Genomic DNA, 22,412 nt, shown 5'->3' on the forward strand with positions numbered 1-22,412 from the left:
GATCATATCAAGTAGAATTTGAAACCAAGCTATTTTCTAGATTCTTAGCAAAGCTAGTTTGGAGGCAGACCATCTGCTTTGTGCAGCACAGAGGACACCAGTAGGCAAAGGACCTTGATGAAGCTTTTCTTCCCTTACCTCCATATGTCGCTCCAGCTCTTGCAAAAGAGTAACATACTTTTCCAGTCGCATGAATGGTTTGCTGAGGCTTGTTGTTAAAATAAGGATACCCGGGCTGGATGCACCTTGGTTTTCCATGAATCGTTCTAGATCATCACTAGAGTTAAAAAAAATGGATATACTTTCAATACTGCTGAATATCTGATGTCAAATATCGACTTAATGTGTTAGTATATTTTACACAATGAAACCAGCCATTATTCATCTCTCCAGCACCATTAGTTCTGTGCCCAGCACAGAGGAGATGGTGGTGGCCCACACTTGGAATTCCTGGTGCTATTTACTCAGTCAACACTTCCTGATTGAGCATCTACTGGGGAGCAGGCTCTGTCCTGGGAGAGTGCTACAGCAATGAACAAAACAAAAATGCCCCACTTAGGAGGCTGTACCCAGGTGACAGGGTGAAGAGTCGATCAGTGACCTCAACCTCAAGTTTAAAGAGTATGTTTTCTTGGTCACTTCAAACATTCTACTTATTTGCTGGTTTGATGCCAAGATTAACCATCCAGTAAACCCTCCCTCTCACTCCACTGAACCAAAAGCTGTATTCAGGCAGCAGCGTGTTGGTGTGACTAACTAGAGTCATTTTGTCTAGGATTTTAACGCAGTTCTGCAGGCTACCTCAACACCCCCATAGGCAGCATATTGGTGGGAATAAAAGTATGTTTTATGAGCCTAGCCCTAAAAACATGTGTATCTCAGATACTGCTTTCTCTGTCTTTCAGTACCTTTCCAGATTGTTTCTATCAATGAGGGCTGTGACTTCAAGGTCATTCAATATACACTTAAAAATATAGAGAACTAGATGTGGTAGCACTTAGAGTCCTAGCACTTAGGACACAGGAGAATCTCCATGAATTGAAGTCAGTCTGAGCTACATAGTCACTTCTAGGACAGAGTGGGATAAAGAATGAGATGCTGTATAAAAGAATGACATAACATTCAAGTTTATGGATAAGTAAATAAATTACTTTATAAAATAAATAATTTACATTTATGTTATACACATATTATAAATATTTATATTATATTCAAACCATTGTTACTTGATTTTAGTATTTGTTGATACTCTGCTATTAAAAATAGCTTTCTTTGAAATAAAAAAAGAATGAAATAAAAGGAAGAAAAGGGACAAGGAAGATGGAAGGAGGAAGAGAGAAAGAAAAAGAAGAGAGGAAGAGAGAGGGAGGGATGAAAAGAAAGAGATGGAAGGAAGGAAGAGGGAGAGATGGTGGGAGGAAAGAAAAGGAAAGGAAGATTAGAGAAAGGGACCTACTTCCTGAGAATTGATTTTGAAACTTTTGCTTTCTCCCATGACCACTTAACCTCCTTGGGGGTTTTATTCTTGTTCACTCCTACAGCTACCACCTGTGGTGGTATTGTCTTCCCCAAATATTGTGCACCCTAACAAACTTATCTAGGGTCAGAGAACAGAACAGCCACTAGATACAAATGCTAGAAAATGGTGGCACACATGCCTTTAGTCCTAGCATTCCAGAGGCAGAAACTCCTCTGGATCTCTGTGAGTTCAAGGCCACATTGGAAAGAGCCAGGCATGGTGACTCACGCCTTTAATCCCAAGAAGTGAGCCTTTAATCCCAGGGAGTGATGGCAGAAAGCAAAAAGATGTATAAAGCGTGAAGATCAGAAACTAGAAGCATTTGGCTGGTTAAGCTTTTAGGCTTCTAGCAGCAGTTCAGCTGAGATTCATTCTGGATGAGGACTCAGAAGCTTCCAGTCTGAGGAAATGGATCAACTGAGGAACTGGTGAGGTGAGGTAGCTGTGGCTTGTTCTGCTTCTATGATCTTCCAGCATTCACCCCAATAACTGGCTTCAGGCTTGATTTTATTAGTAAGACCTTCTAAGATTCCTGCTACAACCACCTAAGTTCAAGCCTCCGTCATGTCCCATATCCCGTCCAGCACACTTCGGTGGGCTGAGTGTTTCCCCTGGCTCCCTTTCTCTCCCCACTCACCATCCTGAAAAACAGTGCTTTAGCCCCACAGCCTTCCTGCTCAAGAATGTCCAAGTACTGACAAGGCAGTCTTAAATTTTGAGACTCCTGCTGGCCTCACCAACCTTCCTTGTCACCCCAAATAAGGATTCTCGACTAAAAAGTGGCCAAATTTGTTTTCTTGAACATAGTTTGTGTAGTGGTCTCCAATTGCAGTGTTCCCACAGCTTGTGAAATATGTCCAAAGAAACTTACTATCAACAAGTGGGGTTGGAAATGGAGTAACTTGCAGGTGATCCCTATTAAAAATGAATTCTCTCTCCTCCGGTTTCTGGGTTTAGTCAAGGATGCAGTTTCAGCAACCACAACAGCAGCTCTGGCCATGCAGTGTCATATGTGTGTCAGGGGGAATGGTCTGGCAGTGGCTGCCTCAGGGGCGGCTAGTTGTGACTGGACACTCACATCAAATCATCAGTGTTATCCATTATATCCATTTCACAGCCATTTTCTACAAGCAGCCGAGGGAAAGTGCTGGACACAGCTTGAGTCTTGAGTAACTCATCCATAAAACATAAAAGCAGGAACTGGAGAAAGACTTGGCGGTTAAAAGTATACACCACTGCTCTGTAGAGGACCAGAGTTCTGTCCCAGCACCTACATCAGACTACATCAGACTTGACTGCCTATAATTTCAGCTCCAGGGGATCTGACATTCTCTTCTGGATCCCATGTGCACCTTCACTTACATGTGCACATTCCCACACATAGAAACACACATACATACATGATTAAAAGTAAAATAAACCTAAAAAAAACAGGTAAAACCTATTTCCTAATAAAACTGCTCAGATTAAACAAAACTAACGGGATTTGTAAAGCATTTCAGTATAGGTGTTTGTCCCATTTTACAGTTGAGAAACCTGAGGCCTAGAAATGTTTCCAGTTGGTAAGTGGTCATGGCAGGCTTAATATGGAGGTCTGAAGCCAAACCTTGGGTCTATCCACACCACTACCCTACCTCTCTACAGAAAGGGATTTTGTCAACTTTAGCCAGCAGATGCATTATTACTACCTTTTCAAGACACATGGCTGGCTAGAATCTGATCTTTAAAATTTCCTAGTACCCATGATTTGCAGCTTAATGGATAATCAACTGATGTTTAATTTCCAACCAAGAGATTAACGAGACATAAAAATTCATCACTTACAAAATATAATTAAGAAAGTGCATTTGAGCAGACATGCAATCTGAAGAAAATAGCTTTCCTAATTTCTTTTCAGTTTGGTAAATAAGCTTTGTGTTTTCTTTCTATGACTAAATGACTGCCAATCTTCCATATTCGGCTCTCATTGCTGGGAGAGTTGCAGCAATTCATAGCATGGGCGTATGGACACTGTGCTATTATTTTCCATGAAGTATTCTAATTCCTAGGCTTGGGAAATATTATAAAGCAATTTAGCTGTTTTTTCAAAATAACATGACACACCTGTCTTGGATTAAAACAGATTATTGGAGAGAAAAGAAAATGTCGTTAATGAAATGAACCAAATTGTTTTTATAGAAACACCACCTGTCATGATGAATTGATTCTAAAAGACACGCTTTACTTAGCCAAATAAGTTTAATATGTAAATTAATATTATATGTAAATAGCATTCACAAATGTATAATCATTATACTGAAGATGAATCTGGCTTGAAATGGTTTTTACTTTTAAATAGCAGCGTCTTAAGACTTGTTTGCTTTTTAAAAACATCTTATTTTATTTTATGTGTATGGGTGTTTTGCTTGCATGTATGTTCGGGTACCATATGAATGCTTGGCGCATTCAGAGGTCAGAAGATGGTGCAGGATCCCATGGAACTGAAGATACAAAAGGTTGTGGACCAACATGTGGGTGTTGGGAATTGAACCCAGGTCCTTGGCAAGAGCAGTCAGTGCTCTTAAGTGCTGAGCTGTCACTCCAGTGCCCTCCTTTTGACTATTAAGACAGCTCTCATGTATCTCGGGCTGACCTTGGCTATATAGCCAAGGGTAGCTTTGAACTCCTGATCTTGTTGCTTCACATGGTATTACAAGACAAGTGTGTACTGCCACACCCAGCTCAAGGCTTGGTTTTGAAGCCTAATATTATTCATCAGAAGCAGCTTTCAATGAGTTTATAAATGCTGTTTGACATTCAATATACATTTATTTCATAGAAAATATGGTGGATGGGACTTTGTTATATTCTGGGTTGGGCTGGAAGGATGGAGAGAATTATTCTGTGTCATAATAGCAATAGAGAGCTTAACTAATTCATATACAATGTTTTTAGGGCCACCAAGGCAGCTCAGTTGGTAAAAGTACTTGGGGTGAGAATCTTACAACTAACTTGAGATCAATCCCCAAAGCCCACAAAGGAAAGCAGAGCTAACTCTTGAAAGTTGTTTTCTGACCTCTACACTTGGGCTGTTATATACTAAGTACACACACATACACAAACACACACACGTATACACGCACACACAATTGAAATGTCAAAAACTGTTTCTATGGAATCCCTGTGCAGACTTTTAACTTGAATAAACACAACTCTAACCTAGCGGAAGCCCAAAGATTCCTCCTCCCCATCCTATCTCCTCTCCAACAGCCTTTCTTTGGAACTGTGGTGCCCTGGCATGAGAAATGGGAAAGTTTGACTTCTAGCCAGTAGAAAAATCATAGGGGCACTGCTTCCTCTGGGTTGAACGATCCCTATTTTCCTTTCTCCTTTTTCCAGTCCCCAGCATCGGACTATCTGCTTCTGTTTGTTTGGAAATATAGTCTCCCCTAGGCCATGCTAGCCTTCAGTTCCGGATTCTCCTGCCTTTACCTCCCAAATGTTGGGATTACAAGCACGTACCACCACCACACCTGATTTGTCTGCTCTTTTGTCTCCACTACTTTTGTGTGTGTGACTAGGTAGTCCCAGCACCTAAGAGACACAAACAAAACACGACTGAGGCTTAGAATGTTTCCTGTCTCCCTTGTCCACAGAGCAAATGGCTAGTTCTTTGGGGGTTTTCTCAAAGGCATCATTGCTAGCAACCTGGTAAACAGAGGGAGAGGAAAGTTACCAAGGAGAAAAGTATACGGAGTATCTGTGGCGGTCACATAGCGGCAGTGGAAAGGAGCTCCAGATCTGGGTTAGTGCGTACTTTCTCCTCACTTGGCTCTTTCTTTTAACCCTCTCCCTTGTGAAAAGGACAGACAGGTGCTATACTAAAGCATGGGGAAGAAGTGGGTATTTCTGTAAGGAGCAGTTATTCCCAAGAAGGGCCAGAAAGGTATCTTAGGGGAGAGAGAGGGGAACTCCCAGAAGACCTCACCCAGTGGATCACAGAAGACAGAGGCAGCCATTCAAATATATGTAAATATGGGGACCGAGCAAAGCTGGTGTCTGATTACATATTCAAATTCAGGCAACACTTCACAACACTTTTAAACAGGCATCTGTATGTAATCATCCAATTTGAAAGCTGAATGCATTCTTGCGGCCAACAGTTGCATGTGAGCATTTCTGGTTTGATATTGCCACCTACAGACCCAAAGGGAGAAGTTCACCTGAGCATGACAACTTGAGAAGGCAAAGAGAAATCCACTAATGTCCATATTTCAGCAGAAGCCCTCACGAAAGCAAGGCTTTAATCTGCATTTTCTGCGAATTTCATTCAACTGTGCTTTGCATCTCATATGTCCTGAGTGATCAACAGATGCACACAACGTAGCAGAGATTATATGCAAAGCACAACTCAGGGAAACCTCAAGCATTTTAATGGAATCTCACCCTGGTCATGTAAATAAATCAGAAGACAGGAATTTAGTTCTTTGAAGACTCCAGTGAGACTTCTATCATAAAGTTCCTACAAAAGCACCTTTAATCAAGACCAATAGGGTCTTCCAGTTCTTAAAATCACAAAGAACCTTTAAAATAATCATGTAACACATTTGAAATCATAATGATTAAAGGGCTCTTATAAGATTTCCTTCATTAAAAAGGTAGAAGATGTATAAAGCTTATACACGATCAGGTCCCTCATGCTATATGCTGTCTACTTTGTGTACACTGTTTCATTTAATCCCCAAGAAAGGCAACTGACATTTACAATTAAGTGAATCCTATCTGGCAATGCAGCTTCTAGTTGGGACAACAAAAAAGTGGTAAGAAAAAAAAATTAGGATCAGATCAGGCAAGGGCACATATAGACTGAAAGAGTGAATGGTGGGGTTGAAGAGATATCTCAGTGGTTGACATTGCTTGCTATGGAATCATGAGTCCCATTGTTCAGATCCCAGCACCCAGGTAACAAGCTGAGTGTCCAGAAAATGCCTGTAACTGAGCTCTGAGCGATCCAACACCCTTGGCTGGTACAGGTGCTCTCCCTTCTCCTCCCCCTTCTTTTTGATACACACAAATACACACATACATACATACATACATACATACATATATACATACATACATACATCAGGAAGACAAGAAAGTGGTGGTAGCAAGTTCTACTTTCAGGATGGAGGCAAGAGGTGTTCATTGTCCTCATTCTCCAGTAAATCATAACTAATGCAAGAACCATTCAGAGTCTCTAGAAATTGTTATAATGGCATGGAACAGAGAAACATTTGTTCATGAAGATGTAGCAAAATTATGAAGGGAAGGGAGGGTCAGTGGCTTCTGAGCCAGTCTGCTGTACTCCTCTCTTTTCTTCACAACTCAGTCCATGAAAATGCCTCCAAACAAAAGATGTCCAAATTCCTCAGTACCTGGTCAAGAGATACATTTACCAAAATGGGCACGCCACCAGGATATCACATCCTCTTCAGCTCTGAGCAAGAAGGACTAAATTCCAAGTAAGTGAGGCTGAGAAGTAGGACACTCTCTTCCTCTAGCCCTCACACCTAAAGTGGAGGTTATATCCTAAGATTAGAAGGCTGAAACTAGTGGAAACCCATGAACTGTGGACCAATAGCTGAGGAGCCTCCATGGTACTGAACTAGGCCCTCTGGATAGGTGAGACAGTTGTTTAGCTTGAACTGTTTAGGGAGCCCCTAAGCAGTGGGATCGGAACCTGTCCTTAGTGCATGAGCGGGCTGTTTGGAGCCCAGTGCCTATGGTGGGACACCTTGCACAGCCTTGGTGCAGGGAGAATGGCTTGGATCTGCCTCAACTGAATGTAGCAGGTTCTACTGGCTCTCCATGGGAGATCTTGCCTTGGAGGAAGTAGGAATGGGGGGTGGGTTGGGGGGAAGGCTGGGGGCAGGAGGAGGGAGGACAGGGGAATCTGTGGTTGGTATGTAAAATGAATACAAAATCTCTTAATAATAAAAAATGAAAAAATAAAATAAAAAAGAGTAGAAGGCTGATAATATTGGAGCCCCATCACCTTTACCCAGGATCACTTGACGGACCAGGGTACCATGCTAGAAATGACAAGTTGAAAAGACCAGAGACCACCACCCCTCCAGTTGGTCATAGCAATAATGCCCAGATTTTTTTCAAGGAATAGAGAGCTCAGAAGAAGCTCTCCCCAAAGCAACTTATTATTTGAAGACAACTGTGGATAATCTCAAGTTTAAGTTCTCTCCCCAAAACAGCAGAGATTTTGATAGCAAGCCAATAAAAGGAGGCTGGTGGTCTCTCTTAAAAAAGAGTAGCATCCTTGGATCCATAGGCCAGCTAAGTCATCAGAGAAAACAGGGAAAGAAGCCACTACAAAGTGCTAAGGGGAGCCAGGGAAGCCTCTAAATCTGGTATCAAAAATGGCCTCTGCTTGAACTGTATTAGCTTAGATCAGTGGTTCTCAATCTTCCTAATGCTGCAACCCTTTAATACAGTTCTCATGTTGTGGTGACCCCCAACCATAAAACTACTTCATAACTAATTTTGCTACTGTTCTGAATCCTAATGTAAATATCTGATATACAGGATATCTGATATGTGACCCCTGTGGTGGTTACAACCCACAGGTTGAGAACTGCTGGTTTAGATAGTAGAATGGTTTATGCCCCAAGTAATCATCCAAAAAAAATAGAGACAGTTAGGTAGAAATAAATGGAACCCAACATCTGGATATAGTGTTAAACTGGTCTTAACAGTGAGATAGGTGTGTGGGGGAGGTGTTAAAAAAAAGAGTTCCACTAATGTTAGTAAATCCAGGATAAAGATGTACTCAGGTCCTCTAAAAAGTAACATTAGAAGTTGTATGCCATGTGTATATGGATTTCAATAAAACAGTGTGATCAAGTTACAAAACAAACAAATAAGCAAAGAACGGCCAAACAAGCTTCATAGAAAAGACAGTGTGGTGAGAGCCTGAGCTATTGGCCAAGCACTTACAATTAATATTAAGTCTCTGTGTCAGCTATTTGGGAGCAGCTGCCAAGACACAGAGAAAGTACCTACAACCAGGAAAAGAGAATAAAGATAAACAAACATAACTTGGGGAAAATATTTGACATCTTTTTAAAAGTATGGAAGTAACAAAAAGAAATAATGACTGATAGCGCCTCAACATTTAGGAAACTATTAATCTCCACATCTAAGAAGCTCATTGAATTCCAAGCAGTATAAAAGCAAAAAGATCAACACTCAGACAAATTACAGAGGAAATACTGAGAAACACAGCTACAAATCTTGAAAGCAACAAGCGACAGACAACTCACTGTGGACTTGGGAACCTGGATAATATTAAAAGCTGATTTCACAGCAGAATTACAGGGGCCAGAGGACAGTGGCCTGACATTCTCAAAGCACTAAAAGAAACAAAATCACCAAGCCAGACTTCCACAGCCACCCAAATTACCATGGAAAATGGAAGCATTTCCATACACAAACTGAGAGAATCCCTATCTGGGAAACCCACCTTAGGAAATACTAAGCAATGACCCTCAGGCTTAAAGCAAGTAAATCCAGACATAAATTTATATCCATATATAAAAACAAAGAGCAGCAGTAACCCTCCATCACTTATGGAAGATGTTATAAACATATATATCAAGAAATAAAGTCAATTGCACATAGCAAAACCATACAAGAAACACATCTTCACTAGACCTGCAAGAAACGCTAAAGTACACTCTTCAAACTGAAAAAAGCTTTAGTAATAAGTACAGGGAAGCAAAAAAAAAATACTCACTAGTAATAGTGAGGTGCCCCATCACTCAGAAAGCATAAAAGCAGAGGATCAGGAACTCAAGGGTATTCCTTACTGCATACTGAGTTCCAGGCTGGTCTGAGCCTATGAGACCTTGTCTTGAAACAACGCAAGAACCCCTGGACCAGTAAGATGACTCAGTGAGTAAAGGCACTTGCACAAGGCATGACAATCCAAATGTGATCCCTGGAACCTACATCATGAAGGAGAGACTCTACTCCAGCAAGTTGTCCTCTGACCTCCGTACACTCTGTGGCATGTGTGTCCCCTGCCTCCCCCTCCACCCACTGCCACACAATAAATAAATATGATTTTAAAATTTAAAAATTTGGACATGACAGGGCCATTGCATTCATGAGCTAGCAGCAGTTGTGGTTGTCTGTACAAATCCTGCTCAGGATCAAGCCAGTCAATAGTCCAGTATGGATTGGGGAGGAGCTCATAAGGCCCCACCCCTAGTTGAGAGGCTATTGACAATTAATGGCTTCTGGAGGAGGGGCAGGCATATTTCTTCATGTAAGTAGTCACTGGGATGTTGACCACATTGCAGTAAACAACTCTATGTCCTTGTGCATGCATAAGATCCTAATTAAACTCAATGGATTATGAAAAACCAAAGGCATAGAAGTGGGGAGAAGAGGTGTCCCAGAGGGAATGAGAGAGGACCAAGAAAGAGGAATGGGGTATGATATGACCGAAATACACTGTAGAGCTGGGCATTGTGGTGCACACCTTTAATACCAGCACTAGGGAGGCAGAAGCCCACAGATCTTTGAGAGTTCAAGGCCAGCCTGCTCTACATAGCAAATTCTAGGCCAGCTGGAGCTACACAATGAGACCTTGTCTCAAAAAAAAACTTGCATATGTGTATGAAATCATCAAATAATGAATAAAAATACTATTAAAGTTTAAAAGTTAAATAAGATGTAAATTTGAATAAAAAGAGCAAGGCAAAGGTGCTGGAAAGATGGTTCAGTCAGCAAAGTGTCTGGTGTTCAAGCGTAAGGACCTGAATTGGGATCCCTAGCACCCATGTGCTACAGACATCTGCCATCCCAGTGCTTGGAAGGCAGAGACAAGAGGACACTGGGAGCTGCTGACCAGCTAGGCTAACTGAATAGTTGTGAGTGTGGGGTGCAGAGAAAACCAAGCGAACATCTTTTGATTGACATGGTCATGACCATGTCAAGTACCCCAATGCCTCAGACCCATGGTAGTGGCAAAACTTTCCCCTGGAGTGAGGCTCAGAGGAGTGGTAACATTTTTATCCGGTGTTCATGGGAAGGTTGATAGTGTGTTCAAGTGTGACTGTTAATGAATGACTGGTCAGTGTGTGTAAACACTAGCAACTCTAGCTTCCTTCTTCTGATGACTGCAAGCAGAGACTGCTCCCCTGTAGAGATCTCTTACTGAGACTAACTGACTCCTCCCCCTGTGCTTTACTTAGTAAACATGCCGAGGTGCTGGGTTGTTGTATAGTTGGTGCCACTATATCAGGACACACACGGCCCACCTGACCTCAGTTTTTCTGTACATGTGTCTGTCCTTTCCTCATTCCCTTGTGGCCTGAGTCAGGTCAATCCCTGAAGCCACACTGGCCTCAGTAAATGGGTGAGCTCCAGGTTTAGAGCTTGTCTCAACAAAATAAGGTGGAAAGTAATTAAAGAATACATTGAACATTGACGTTTGAGCTCTCTGTGAATATGCATGTGTGCATACACGTGAACATGTGACATACACATCACACACAGAGAGAGACAGACAGAGAGAGATGGAGAGGGAGAGGGAGGAAGAGAGAGAGAGAACAAGGCAAGGTCATGTCCCAGCCTTTTTAGCTCCTTATCTGGTGGCATGATTTCTCCTTGCCATGCTCCTGCCATGGTTATGTGAGCTTCCCTGACTTCCTCACCAAAGCCAGGAAAATGTCATTGCCATGGCCATGGGCCATCCAGAACCATGAGCCTTATAAAGTTGCCCAGATTCAGGTATTTTATTAGGGAAATGAAAACATGCAATTATATCTCCCAATTCCTATTTACTAAAGTACCCAACAGTTTTTCAGATACAACTTTCTTGCTGCACATAGCTAAACAAACCTAATTTTCATTTGATCACAGCTAAGTCCCTGGTGATTTTTGCTTGATAGGATTCCTTAAACAACTAACAACTTGAACTGCAATAACTCAAATCACTACCTCTGAGGCACTTATTGTCCAGAAACTATTGATAAAAATTTTCAGAAAATTCCCCACATCATCTAATAATAGTATGCAATATTGTATTTTTCTAAATAAAATCATTCCAACAATATTTCCTGTCTTACATGTTCTTCTGCAATGCAATTAGAACCATCAGAAAATAAAGTCAGTTTCCTTTTTCTTTGAATCTGGACTGGCTTTGCTGACTCTCTATTTAACAAATAAAACACAATAGAAGCAATTCTTTTTGACTTTTGAGGCTGTATCAAAAAATCACCTGGGATTCCATCCACCCAGTTTCTCCGGTAACATTCTCTCTCTTGTCAATCTATCCTTAGTTCCTCTCTCAACACAGCCATCACACTATTAAGATCCCAAGCCACATGAAGTGCTGGTATTTAGGATCCAGTTCATGGACCCAGCTGAGCTCAACGTGTGAGTCATCCCATTCCAAATGCCAAAACATGTGACCACAGAAGTCTCTAAAATTATTCCTGCCCTCCTCAACGAGACTATCCAAAGGACCTTAGCAGAAACTAAGTTTTTGGATGTATTTTTGGAAGATAGAGAAAGGGGGGCCCGTTTTACACAGTGGTAGAAAGTTTCACAAAACTGTCACCTATAGTAATACAGAAAATGTTGAATGAATTGATGAATCAAAGATTTCCAGGCAAACCACATAAACTCTCGACTGGTTTCTCATAACTACATAACCTGCAAACAAAGAGAGGGTGCTAAAGAGGATTTTTTTTTCCATTTTAAAGAAGAATTTTGAGGTGTTCTAAAGGAGGCAGGATTTCCTGGAATGAACATTCTTTGTCTCTCTAGAAGTTAAATGACTATTTACAATTAAAAAAAACCATTGATTTTAGGTCTATGAGTGTCTTGCTTGCAGGTATGTCTGTGTAGCACATACATGCCTGGCACCAATGGAGGCCAGAGAAGGTATAGGATCTGCTTGGGACTGGAGTTACAGGTGGTTGTGAGCCACCATGTAGGTGCTAGAAAACAAACCTGGGTCCTCTGCAAGAGCAGCCAGCAGTACTCTTACATCCTGGGCCATCCCTCCAGCCCCGAAATTAAAAGATTCTTACATTAGGAAATGGCGTCAGTGCACAAACAAACAACAAGCAAAACACAGTTCAAGAGTGGGCGGTAAGCTCAGTATTAAGCCCCCAGCCCTAGCTGAGGAGCTATGCACAGCTCATCGCTCTGGGGAAGAGATAGTCACACTTCTTTAAGAGTGTGGCCCCTGGTTGGTTGACCATGCTCAAATGGAAGTAGAGGGTATGGGCAGCACAGATGGGCCATTTAAATAAAGGAGGAGATGAAGTTGGGGGTGGTGGTCAAGGGTGGATCTGGGAGGAGTTTATGAAAGGAATATAGGGGGAATGTGATCAAAACACATTGTGTGCCTATATGAAATCCTTAAAGAATTAATAAAACTAGTGTAAATTTAAATGTGCGTATGCACACTGGATTTTGTTTATTATTGTTTTTGATAATTTTCTACATGTATATAGTGATCATATCCAATTCCTTTACCTTCTCTTACCCTCTTCCTGCTTCCATTGACCCTCTCCTTCTTCCCAACTAGTTTTTCTCCTACTTTCATGTCTTCTGTGTGTGTGTGATCCACTGAGTTTCTTTAGAATCACTTGCATGGCTAGGAGTCATTTACTGGAGTATAAGCAACTCACCAGTGACTACACCAGTGAAGAAAAGGACTCCTCCTCCCTTGGCTACTCCTAACATGTTATTTAACAGTTTGGCAGGGACCCCCAAATAGAAAGGGCTTGGTATTAAAAAAAAGTTTATGGTTGGAGTTTTTAGTTTATGGAGTAAATTCCCATTAAGGCACACAATCCACAAAATTTGTAAGAGGTCTATACTGGTCTAAGCACCTCTGGCTTAAACTAAGTGTACCAAAGCTCTCACAAAATGAAGATGCTCGTGCTCCCAAATAATTATGGCAGAAATCAGACTAAAAAAAATGACTCAGCTGCAAACATAGAATAAATTTCACAGAAAAAGTGATTCAAAGGGTAAAATTCAAAGACCAAGGATAAAGCCCAGAGCTATTGAGAACTGACACCAAAAAGTAGTACTAAGACTGAATAAAATGACTACTGGAGACAGCTAGCAGCTCAATGGAGAGGTATCGCTACAGATAAATGGCGGCTATACAATTCCCATTTCCTCCTTCCCATGTCACTTTGTTGTTGTTTGGATGGTGTTTTATAATTATTTGTTAAATTTATTTTAAGTGACACATAAAAAGTGTAAAAACGCACATGCTAAGCAAATATAAATATATAAATAAATAAAATTTTAATTGTGGACCAAGCCAGTTGTGCAAAAGGATCACAAAATCCAGGACCTGTCTGGGCTACATGGTGAGCCAGCCTGAGCAACTCAGTGAGATCTTATCTCAAAATAAAAAGTACAAAAGAGGTCTGGGAATATAGGTTAGTGGTCCAGTGTTTGTGTATCATGCATGAGGTCCAAGATTCAATCTTCATTACCAACAAAAAAGAGAAAAAAAACAATAACTATATAAATTCAAAATTCTCTAATATCATAACCATTGTAGACTAAAACAAAATTTAAAAATTAATACATTAATGTATTATGAGATATGAAATAGAAAAACTATAAAATAAGACATTAAAATTCAAATTATGTGGAAAAATGGAACACAGGTATGCACTTTTTATCAGTATATTTTCTGATTCTTTGGTGTTTCTATTTTCATTTTTATGGTCATTTTGATTGTTATCATTTTAAAATAAAATAAGTTTTTGTAACATTCAAGGTAACCACAAAAACTTCTCTATAGTAGACAAAGAAAAACTAAGAAGGGAATGAAAACATACCAATAGAGTAAATTGCATACTTAACTGAAAAGGAAGATTACAAGACAGTAAGGCAAGAGGAAGCTCCAATTGAACTTGAAAACAAGTCACAAATGGTTGCAGTCCAACCCTACTATTGACAATTACCTGAAAGTAAATAGAACTGAATGGATTAACAAAAGGAGGGCCCAAGTAAGTTATATAGAAGAAACTCCATGACATAAACTTAAAAGTGAAGGGGGCTAGAAGGTGACTTGTATCTATAATCCCAACACTTGGGAAAAGGAGGCAGGAAGATTGTCATGAGTTTGAAGTTAGCCTGGGTTATAGAGTACAATTCTGTCACAAAGATGTTCCATACAAATGGAGTCCAAAAGAAAGCAGGAACATTCACACTTACACTACATACAATAGACTCTAAATCTGAATCAGTAAGAAGACACAAAATAATGATAAAGGGGTCAATTCAGAAAAACAATTCTATATACTCAATACATAAAACAAGTAAGTATGTAAAACAAATATCAATAAACCTGAAGAGACAAACTCCAACACAGTAATAGCTGGAGACTCTGACATCCCTCCTTCAGAAACAGTAGACAAATGCAACAAAGGAACATTAGAATTAAATTGCATGCTAGACCAAACGGACCTCACAGGCATCTACAAAACATTCCAAGTATCAGCTGCAGAATACGTATTCTTCTCAGCACCATACAGAACATTCTCCAGGATACATCAAGCAGCAGGTTACAAAACAAACTCAACATGATGCATTAAAAAAATACACCTGTAACAAGAAAACCTTTGGAAACTACACAAATACATGTAAATTAAGCAACTTAGTCTTGAATAACCAGTGGATCAAGGAAAGATTAAAAAACATATTAAAACTTTTTTGAAACAAATAAAAATGAAAACATGCTGAAAATTCTTGTACACAGAAAAAAAACACTAAAAAGCAATTTTCATTTCTTTGTTAAGACAGCTGACATCATAAGAATACACAAAGGTCTTTGGAGATGATTATTATACAGTATCAAGCTATACAGAAGAAATGGACAAATTCTCAGGCATATACCTTACCAAGATTAAAACACGAAGAAATAGAAAACCTGAACAGACCAATAGAGTAATGACATTGAATAAGGAATAAGTCTTCCATCTAAGGAAAGCCCAGGAATAGTTGGATTCACTGTTAAATTCTACTTTTGCAAGGAGAACAAATATCAGTCCTTCTTAAATTGTTCCAAAACATAAAAGAGGTGGAAATTATTCAAAGTAGATTTTTACAAGGCCAGCATCATGCTTGTAAAACTACAGACCAGTATCCATGATTATCACAGATGTAAAAAGCCTCAACAAAATCTAGAAACTTGATCCAACAGCACATTCAAAAGATTGTTCACCATGATCAAGTGAAATTTGTCCTAGGGGTACAGGCATGTCTCAACATTCACCAATTAACAGACATAGTATCAGCACATCAGCATAATGAAGGGCAAAAACCATATGATTGCTTCATTAGATGAAGAAGAAAATGTTGAATAAAATTCAACATGCCTTCATAATAAAACTACTGGAACAAAGTAGCTACAGAGGGAAAGTACCTCAACATAATAAAGGCTATATATCTGCCCAAAAAGCTAACATTATACTGAATAGGGAAAAGCTGAATTCTTATTTCTCTAGGATCTGAAACAAAACAAGGATGCTCACTTTCACCACTTTTATTTGACTTTAGTACAAGAAATCCTAGCCAAAGCAATAAGGAAGAAGACAGAAAGGAAGCTTTCCTAAACAAGAAAAGAGGGAAGTAAATTGTTAGTGTTTGCAAGTGGCATGATTGGGCACAGAAAATCTCAAGACTCGAACAAGATATACTAGAACTAATAAACAAATTTAGTGAAGTTGCAAGACAGAAAGAAAACCAAATGGCATTGCTGGGCACTGATACCGAATGATTCGAACTAGAAACCAAGAAAGGAATCTCAAGAAAGCAGCTATCAAAAACGAAATATCTAGGAATAAATTCTGAGGTCAAAGATGCCTACAGCGAGTGTCATGAAACACTGTTGAAAGAAAATGACAACACAAGGAACAGGAAGTCGTTATTTATTATTAAAATGCAAAAGGCTGATGAGCTGTCTCAGTGGGTAAAGGCTTTTGCTGTGCAAACTTGACAGCCTGAGTTTGATCCCAGGACTCCAGGGTAGAAAGAAAGAATCAGCTTCCAAAAGTTGTCCTCTAAATCCCACACATGCATCATAGTATGGGTATATACACATTTACTCACATTTATATAACATATATATATATATATATATATATATATATACAATAATAATAAGTTTTATTTAATTAATACTAATTACTTATTTAATAAAGTGCCTATACCACCCAAAGAAATCCAGATTCATTATAATCTTTATCAAAATCCCAGTGATATTTTTCATAGAATTAGAAAAATAATCTATGATCTGGATAGAACAACAACAAAAAGGAAATGCCACAGCAGTCTTGAGAAAAAAAAAAACCATGTGGCATTATACTGTTTTATTTCAAAACACACTACAATGTTGCCATGAGCAAACAGTGTAGATTCTTCATTAATGCAAACCCAGACACATATACCAGTGGAAAAGCATAGAGAACCTAGAGCAAAACTATGTATCTACAGTCAACTGCCTTTTGACGAGAGTACTGAGAACAAATCACAGTGAAAAGCCAGTCTTAATAAATGATGCTGGAAGAGCTGGGCATCCATGTGTAGTAGAGTGAAACTAGACCCTTCATCTTTTCCCAGCTACAAAGATCAACTCACAGTTGATCCCAGACTTAAATGTAAGACCTGGAGCTGTGAGTCTACTAGAAAAACACAGAGGGGTGGGATAAAGTACAAAAATAGCCAAAAGAAGTGGGGGCAGGTGAGATTACTCAACTAATAGTGACACTTGTGACCAATCCTAATAACCTGAGTTTGATGGTACAAGGAGAGTCCTCTGGCCTTCACACATGTGTTGTAGTACCCATGTGCACATGCATGAAATATATAAATGCAATTTTTACAAGTATCAAAGAGAGAAATAGGCTTATCTCAAAGTGAAAAGCTTGCACACAATAAAAAAAAATCAACAGCATGAATAGGGAATAATCTATAGAATGGGAGAAGATATTTCCAAAATATACATCTGACAAATGGTTAATATCCAGAATAAAAAACTCAAGAAGTCAGTAGCAAAAAATTACTTGATTAAAAAATTGAAATACACATTTCTCAAAAGATCACACAAATGGCCAACAAATATAAGAAAATATGCTAAACATCACCAATCACCAGGGAAAGACAAATCAAAACCACAGTGAGGTTCACTCTAGTCAGAATGCCTATTGCCAAAAGGCTAAATAAATAAATGTGAAGTGATTGCAAGGATATAGAAAGACACGAGTCCATGCACACGGTTGATGGGCTATAAATTAGTCCAGATATTATGTAAAATGTATAGTATTATGCAGTATGGAGATTCCTCAAAAAATTAAAAATAGGAACTGTCATAAATAAGATCTATCAAACATACTATTGAGTATCTGCCCAAGGGAAATGAGATCAATATGTTGTAGAAATATTTGACTCCCATGCTTACCACAACACTATCCACAATAGCCCATAAATGGAACCAACCTAAGTGTCCATCATTCAATTAATAGATAAAGACAATGCGGTACATGTGTACAAAGGAACACTATTCAGGATGTCAAAAATACCATCATTTATGACAACATAGATGGAACTGGAGATAATTATGCTAAGTAAAATAAACCAGGCACAGAAAAATAAATGTCATGATCTCCCCTGTACATGGAATTTGAGACAGCTGGTTTCATGAAAGTTGGCAGTAGAATAATGATTGCATTTGACTGGAGAGAGTGATGGAGTCGGGGTGGGGGAAGCTTGACTCATGGGTATTAAGTTACACCAGAGAGAGGCAAACTGCTCTAGTGTACAGAGAAGTGACTATAGTAACAATAACATATAGTACATCCAAAAAAGAGAAAATTATTTCACAAGTTTTCACTACAAAGAAATGCTAAATGTCTGAATACATAGGTGTGTTTAACATTATTTAAATATTAGACAGTGTATGCATGTATCAAAACATCCCATGGTACCCTGTAAACATGTATAAAATATATAAAAAATGAAGATACAGATTGCCAATGAACAAATGAAGGATGACGAATATGATTACTCATTAAGAAAATGAAACCAATATCACAATGAAAAACTACTTTATAGCCAATTAATTTGGCTATAATAAAAAGGAGACTGGGTTGGGAAGATGGATTAGTAATTAAAGCATTTACTGTATAAGCAAGATGTCCAGAGTTTGAATCCCCTGAACCCATGTAAATGCTGGGTAGGTATGGTGGCCTTTCTGTAATCTAGCCTCAGAAGGTAGAGATAGATAATTGATCTCTAGACCAAATTGGCTAATGAGACTATCCAGGCTGGTGAGCTCTGGGTTTGATTAAGAAATTTTGCCTCTGTATATGAAGCAAATGAACAATCAATAAAAAGAATCACGATATCAACCTTGAGCCTCCATACACATGTGCCCCTACATGCAAAAATGCATACATATATTCATGGAACACACACAGAGGGAGAGAGAGAGAGAGAGAGAGAGAGAGAGAGAGAGAGAGAGAGAGAGAGAGAGAGAGAGAGAGAGAGAGAGAGAATAGCAAATATCACATTGTCCTTCACTGCTGGTAGGAGAATACATTGATGCAGTCAGTTTGGAAAATAGTCTTATAGTTCTTGTAAGGTTAAACAGAGAGAGCTGGAGATGTGATTTGGCTGGTATTACAGTGTCTGTGAGGTCTCAGCACCACAAAGAGAAACAAGATGAAAGCCAAGGCAGCATGGTGGTGCATACCAATAATCCCAGGACTTGGGAGGTGAAGACTGGAGAATCCAGGAGTTCAAGAAATGCAAACATGTCTATACAAATTTGATTTTTCAACACAGAACTATTCATGATCCATCAAGTAGAGAATAGAAAAAACAGTATGTGGCATCTATATAACAGAATTCTTTTTAAAAATATTTATTTTGTATTTATATGTATGTTTATGTGTCTATATGAGCCTATGCTAGTGGCTGTAAGACCAGAAGAGGGCGTTGCATCCCCTGGAGCTAGAGTTACAGGTATTTGTGAGCTTTCTGATGTGGATGCTGGAAGAAGTCAGGTCCTCTGAAAGAGCAGTACATACTCCTAATCACTATGCCGTCTCTCCAGCGCCCTGTGTATATATTTTTAATGATACGCCCATAATCTTATAGTGTGTGGAAAGCTTTAAAACATGTCAACATCAGGGAAATGAAAATTAAAACTGCATTGAGATTCTATCCAATTCCACTAAGAAAACAACAACAAATGTTGTTTGCAGGAAAATAGATGCAACTGGAAATAATCATATTAAGCGAATCAAGAGAGACAAAGATCCTTTTTTCCTACTTGTGTTTTTCAGATTTCACATAGATACATAAAATTATATATATGTACATGAAAACAGGTGTTTACTGTTTCAAGTAAAGGAGGCTAACAGGAGGAGAGGGATGACAAAAGGGAGGTTAGCAGGTATGCGGAGACATGCCTAACATTCAACATATACTTTATAAAAACTTAAAAAAAAACAAGTAAATTTAATCTGAAAAAATGCTGGCTAAAATGGGCAGAAAGAGGAACCTTTATATACTGCTTGTGGTAACATTACCTAGTGCAGCTACTATGAAAATCAGTATGGCGGCTTCTCACAAAAACCAACAGAACTACAAATAGAATATGAGTCAGCTATACTGCTCTTGGGTAGATGCCCAAAGCAATCTACATCGATAGACCACAGAGACACTTGCACAGCCATGCTTCTTCACATAGCCAGGAAACAGAGTGAGCCTAGAGGTCCATTAACAAATGAATGGATAAAGAAAATATGGAATATGTACACAGTGGACTTTTGTTCAGCCATGATGAATGTGGACTGAACTGAAGAAAATTGTGTTTAGTGAAATAAGCCAGGCTCAGAAATCAAAGTGTCCTTAGTTTCATTTCCGTTACTATAATAAAATACCCTGAATAAAAGCAATTCAGAGGAGAAAGGATTCGTTTAGCTTATAATTCCAGGTTACAGTTCATTATCATGGGGAAGTCAAGGCAAGAGCTTAAAGCATAACCTCCACAGACAAGAACAGAAAGAATAAACCATGGATCCTTTCTTGCTCTCAGCTCATTTTTCTTCTCTTACACTGTTCAGAAACCTCCGCCTAGGGACTGGTGCCACCCTCAATGGCCTGGGTCTTCCTATATTGATTAACAATGAAAACAATGACCAAAAATCAACCTAAGCTGGATAAATCTTTCTAGGTGAACCTAGGTTGTGTCAAGTTAACAACTGAAATGAACCAGCAAAAACAAGTATTACATTTCATTTCATATGCAGAATACACACACACACACACACACACACACACACACACACACACACACACAAATATATGTATGTGACTCAAAGGTAGATTTGATTGCAGGGAGAGAAAGGGGTCAAAAGGGATAGCAAAGGAGGAACAAGAGGGTAATGGAGGAAGATAAATATTGCATGTTTGTGCTCATACATAGAACACGTAGGGAAGGATATGAACAAAGTGTAATTTTATATGCATATATATATTATCAAAATGAAACTCATTATTGTATTTGGTACATAAAATATAACTGAAAAGGCAAAAACGCTAAGTGAAAGAAGACAGATACAAAAAGCCACATATTGTATGTGTCTTACCTATACCAAGTCCAATATAAACAAATGCCTACTGATTGAGCTAGTTTGGTATGGTTACCTTTGGTTAATTGGTTTTAGACTATGTGGGGTGACTGTTAAAGGATATGGTTGCTTAGGGGTGCTAAAACTATTCCAAAATTTATGATGACAATTGTGCGATTTTGTGAATACAGGAAACATTAATTCATTATATCCTTTACTCTGGGATGAGAAGACTTGGAAGACTCTCAACAGACTGTGATATGATCTCTGACATTTTATGGTTTGTTTTGTTGAAGTCAGGTCTCATGTAGCCTAAGATAGGGGCCTTGATTTTATCACATAGCCAAGGATGACCTTGAACTCTTGATCATCTTGCCTTCATCTCCCAGGTGCTGAGATCCAGGTGTACATTATTATGTTACTACCCATACGTTAAACAAGTGAATTCTATGATTTATGCATTACATCTCAATCTGTGGTACAAAAATGAAATGATAACATTATGTCACTGAGTTAGGTGGTGGGCTCTTAGGTGCATATTATAATTCTTCAAAATTGCATTTACGTTATTCTTTGTGGGTAAAATATCTATCTTACAAAAACATTTTTAGAAACCTGACTGACCTGACTTCTGACTCTACCACTTACCAATTATGAGTTCTTTGGCACATTACTCAACCTAAGCCTGCCAGTGACTTATCTGTAAGCAGAGATGGTAATAATAGTAACTTCCTCATGGCTTCTTACAACTGCATGCCTGGTACATTTTCAATGCTATTATTAGCTAATGTTCCCTTTAAGCAGTTGAACCACTTGTGGTAAAATGTCTATGCTAATATCCGCTCTTTTTAAAAATATATTTTTCTCTTTTCAATTTACTTATGATGATGATGATGGTGTGTGTGTGTGTGTGTGTGTGTGTGTGTGTGTGTGTGTGTGTGCGTGCGCGCGCGTGATCTGTATGCATGAGTGAATGTGGGTATAAGGTCAGAGGACAAGTTTTAGGAGTCAGTTCTCTCCTTCCACTGTGGGATTGGGACTCAGGGACTGAATTCAGATTGGTAGGTCTGTGTGGCAAGCACCATTACCCTCTGAGCCATCTCACCAGCCAACAAAGTACTGCCAGTGCAATCTCATGTCTATGGTGTCCTTGCTTTTTGTTTGTTCTGGTTGTGGGTTTTGAGGAAGTACTAAAAAAGGAAGTTAGAACCTCATGATTTTATTCTTTG

At 39.1% G+C, this 22,412-nt stretch overlaps 1 protein-coding gene across 3 annotated transcripts in view; it reads right to left on the reverse strand.

Moving 5' to 3' along the window:
* The window catches only part of Arhgef6 (Rac/Cdc42 guanine nucleotide exchange factor 6), a 122,170-nt gene that overhangs the window by 22,542 nt on the left and 77,216 nt on the right, over positions 1 to 22,412 (reverse strand). For all 3 annotated transcript variants that reach the window (XM_028889909.2, XM_028889910.2, XM_028889912.2), the window contains one exon: positions 139 to 277. In XM_028889909.2, coding sequence (XP_028745742.1) covers positions 139 to 277 — 139 coding nt within the window. The remainder of the gene's footprint in view (positions 1 to 138; positions 278 to 22,412) is intronic.

The sequence above is a fragment of the Peromyscus leucopus genome, chromosome X, assembly GCF_004664715.2.
Source record: "Peromyscus leucopus breed LL Stock chromosome X, UCI_PerLeu_2.1, whole genome shotgun sequence".
In the NCBI taxonomy this organism is placed as follows: Eukaryota; Metazoa; Chordata; class Mammalia; order Rodentia; family Cricetidae; genus Peromyscus; species Peromyscus leucopus.